We start from the raw sequence: 4,430 nt of genomic DNA on the forward strand, positions 1-4,430 counted from the left end.
AATGATTTATACAGGTTTTGAGCTAAATATGCTGACATCCAGACAGCGTCTTTTAAGGAAGACCTTGAATATTTCAGGAAAACAATACAATTCTTCTGCATACACATATCACAACCGGACGGCCCCATAGAAGAGCCCAGGTGCTGAAATGGCCTGTCTGCAGCCCACCTGGTACATTGCATCATGAAATGAAAAACATGACTAAGACCCCAGACTGTTGGGCAGGAATGGAATAACATTTCATTATTAAACCTCCTGCAACTGGTCTCTCTGATGGCCAATATAGCTGTCGCTATAGCTATAGTGGGGGAGAATGCAGTGGTGGAGACCATTGTGTGATGGTTAGTTGTTGCAGCCATTGCCTAAACCTCATTTGAATGTGACTTCAAGTGATGTGTACATTATCATACATTAATGTTTGTGTATTGATGCGTCTTTTGAATGTGTGTAAGTGTTTCCCCTGCAGAGGTGTGAATGGGGGAACAATACAGGCTCCATGCACTTGGTGGGAATGATCAGATAGGAATGTCTCACCTCTAAAAACAGGTGTGTTTGCGCACAAAGGTGCTAATAGGCCATTGGAAACACAAACACACACTGCCCTTGGCAAATGGGCCTGACCCTAGAAGCAATTGATGTTATGATGTAACATATATATCTATACGATATTTACACAATTGGACCATGCTGTATGACAACTAGCACCTGATATCCACTATGGCTGAAACTAAAGAATTGGGAACTGGAACAGTGGGAAATATAGGATAGGGGCGATTACACCTGATAAGCACCTACCATTCCCCACACCTGGCTAGTACCTACCATTACCCACACCTGGTTACCCGACTTTGTTTTCATTAAACCCCAAGGAATGACGATACCCTCAGCTCTGTTTTTTTTTTTTTTTTTTTTTTGGGGGGCTTTAAGAACAGTCAGAGTGAATCTGAAATATTTGTGTATGGTCCATCAGGGATCAAAAACTATGTAGACATCTCCCAATGTCTTTGCCATTAAGAATGTGTTGCTTTGGCTCAATGGCAATAGAAAGTCATTGGTCATTGGTTTTAGTCATTGGCTATTTGAGTCTAAAGGTTGCATTTCACAATATAACCACCAGATGGCGCAAACTTGCACTCAACTCGTCATCGTTGTGAATGCCTTTGCCCAGCAGTCAGTGTCAAGTTTCATTATACACATTATTTTTGCCTTTTTCTTGATTTATTTGTAGTGTTGGAATCAATTTTGTCTTACAGGACCTCTTTTTCTATGTGACCTTGGTGTTTCTTATTGTTGATGTTCCTCTCGGTTAATTTACGTAGGCTACCACTAGGTGTCGCCACATATCTGCTGGTAATTTCCAAACTCTCCAACGCCTTCAGTCACTAGCTGGCAGTGGAGCAGTCACCTCTGGCTTGGCAGTCACTGAACCATTATTCACCATTGTTTTCCATTTGTTACACACAATTAATCCAATGGAGTTTGGAGTCTTTGTACGAGAACTGTGTTAAATGTTTTGAAAAAGGATGTGAAACATGAGTTAAACCAATAAAAAAGTTAAATCATTTGCAAGAGATGACTTCTGCTCTGCTAAGAAGGTGAAGATCAAGATCAAGTGGATCCAAGTTTCATTAAGTGCATCAAAGCAATCACAAAAAACTGTATTATGTAGTACATACACTTCAGAGCATCATCTACATTTGCCCTCTTCATGAGTTCTGCAGGCCTACACATAGTGCTGGTGCTGAATGTGATGTACAAGCCTACAGCATGACATGGGACAGGTGATACGTTTGTTATTGTTATTTGCCATCTCAATTCCCACATTATAATTTAAAACCAAGGAACAGACATTAAATGAACCTTTGGGGAACATCCCATAACTAAACTATGGGGCAGGGGGGCATCTCTTGAGGAGCAGACTGATGGTGCAAGACACCTCATGTGACTCTTCCATCACAGCACACTCTGAGGAGCTGCTGCCAGTGTAGCCTAGATCACACACACAGCTAAGAGATCAGAGATATATTCATCTGGATCAGCCTTGACCTGACGGACCTCTCACAGAACCAGCTGTGGCAGGAACCCACATGGACCCACCTGGGACGCTACAGGCAGCCCCATGGACCCACCTGGGACGCGTGGGACTGACCCCCCCCCCCCCATGCCTCCGAGCTGGAGCGGTTTTTACTGGGGTGGGCATGACAGAAAACCCCTGATGCCTAGACAGACATTTATACGATAACTCTAACACGGGTAAAAGATCCTCTAAAAAGGTCAGACTATACAGGTCATTTCAGACATTGTGTAGGCTGCCCAGATGTGCACTGATGTATGCAGGCCTGTTGAAAGGGAAAGTTACAAATGTAAATCTGAACAGTGTAACTGTATTATGAGCAAGAACGCATAAACCAGAACACAAGTTTCTAAGAAAAGGTACATTGTGGCTTTGTTTTGTGTGATTTATTTTTTGTTGTGTAAAAAAACATGATACATACAAAGCACACTTTTATAAAAAGTTTATAAAACTCAGCGATTTGACAGTCTGTAGAAAGAACCATCCCTACAAACACTTACAAATAACTCTGTAATGTTGAGTTTAAATCATTTCCTTGAGCCCTCCCAGAAACAGAAAGAATCCCTCCCAAACCCATTGCCAGCTAATAACAAATGTACACAGGACCATATGCTACCTTCATTAACAAAGAGGTTCAGGGAGATGAAGTTTTTGTTTGTTCTGAAAGTAGAAAGCAAAACAGCAAGTCCTGTCATATTTGATTGGAATGTAACGAGACGAGCTCGTGTCTGATTGTTATGGGCTACAATCAGTCAAAGGATCCCCGGTAACATTAATGCACTGCGCTTTGGTGTCCTCTGGGGTCCAGTTAGTGAGCAAAGAGGTGACGACAGGGAGAAACTTCCATCCGCCATTCTGTTTTTCTACACAGCTCCCCGCCGTAGTCGGCCCTCGAGACCAAAATAGAGGCACAGCCAGTCACACCTGCAGTGGGGTAAAAAAAGAGAGAAAAAAAGAACGGTCCATGAGTTCGGTACGAGCGCACACTGACACACATCTGCACATTCCCCACCAGCGCCGCGGAGGCTCGCAGACAGGATGGCGCCAACGTAAGAACGTTTATTAACCTCGGGCCAAGAGAGAAATCCCAGCTCATGCGAGCTGGTTAATGCTAATTGGCAACACTGGCAGACATGGGGGTTTAGAATAGCCTTACTAATTTGCCAGACAACAAAACCATCTTTACTGACAAAAATAAAAAATAAAAACCCAAATCGTTAATACTATTAATAATTAGCCTAGCACAAAATGGTTCAAGCCTTACGTTAAGAATGCGATGCCAGACGCCTCCTCTAGTGGCACACTCCCCCATCTTCTTTGGAAAATTTGCAGGCGATTTCTGACGACTGTAAGAAACAAGGCACATAAATGAATAACATGTTCAGATGCGGTATTAGGCCTCAAGGAGTAGCCTCCTAGACGCACACATACAACTGATGTGCCACTGGATGCTGGAGACAGTCTAAACGCATAGCACACACCGAATACTCTCGGTAAAACATTTCACTCAAGATTAAATGATAGGCTTACAATATAAAATGAGCCCATAACGCACTTCTACCTTCAATGAAAGGATCATGTCGGGAGCATCTTTCGCTGAACTCTCCTCTTGAAGAGCGATCTGTAGGTCAAAGATGTAGTCAATGACGTGCTGCAAAATCTCCACTTGACTGACGGACTTGTTCTGTGGTATACTCGGTACCAGCTCCTTCAGCTTGGAATAGCAGTCATTCATATCACACAAGGGAGCCACAGGGTCCTCCGTGGGCGTTTTACTCCTGGAGATGGTCAGACTTTGCTCCGAGATGCAACAGACAGCCTCGTAACAGCTCCGCACAGACCGAATAGGACTGATGGCCTTCATCTCTACGGCGTTCAGAATTACACGATATTGTAGTAAAAAAAAAGAATGATGGCGATCTGCGACAAATGTAAGTCCAATAAGCGAGTCTGCTTCCAAATTCACCACGGTTTGACTGTTTGAGCGTTCCTTTCAACAACAGCGAATTCAAGTGTATCTCGTGGGGCGCTGAGCGGCTGGTTTTATACAGAGCTGTCAGTGAAGCACCGCCCACAAAGACACACAAACAAACCCTCATGCTCTGATGAACCAATATCAAACCATGAGGTGTGACATATGCAAATATTTAGGTTATCATTGGTGGTTTTATCTGTCAACTGGGAGCTCGTTTGTGGAATGAGGAAGTATGCTATCTCGGAGTGTGGTTGTAACTTAGGGTGAGAAAAAACGGATTAATCAAAAACCCTATAGGCTGTCGAAGGCTGTTTTGCCATAAGACACTGAGAAATATGTAGTCTATCTCTCCTGTCGCAGGGTAAAACTGAGTTTAGGTTA

The 4,430-nt window shown here is 43.3% G+C and overlaps 1 protein-coding gene across 2 annotated transcripts; it reads right to left on the reverse strand.

The window, feature by feature from the left end:
• Positions 1-2,441: 2,441 nt before the first annotated feature.
• On the reverse strand, positions 2,442-4,083 carry id3 (inhibitor of DNA binding 3). 2 transcript variants are annotated; one of them, XM_048252420.1, is made up of 3 exons: positions 3,636-4,083; positions 3,339-3,420; positions 2,442-2,998 (listed from the first exon to the last, which is right to left on the reverse strand). In XM_048252420.1, the coding sequence occupies exons 1-2, from the start codon at positions 3,936-3,938 to the stop codon at positions 3,367-3,369; spliced, it is 357 nt and encodes a 118-aa protein (XP_048108377.1). In that variant the 5' UTR covers positions 3,939-4,083; the 3' UTR covers positions 2,442-2,998; positions 3,339-3,366. The 2 variants fall into 2 exon arrangements, with proteins under 2 accessions (XP_048108377.1, XP_048108370.1); XM_048252413.1 differs by having other exon boundaries at positions 3,630-4,083.
• Positions 4,084-4,430: the final 347 nt, after the last annotated feature.

This window comes from Alosa alosa, chromosome 1, assembly GCF_017589495.1.
Source record: "Alosa alosa isolate M-15738 ecotype Scorff River chromosome 1, AALO_Geno_1.1, whole genome shotgun sequence".
Taxonomy (NCBI): Eukaryota; Metazoa; Chordata; class Actinopteri; order Clupeiformes; family Clupeidae; genus Alosa; species Alosa alosa.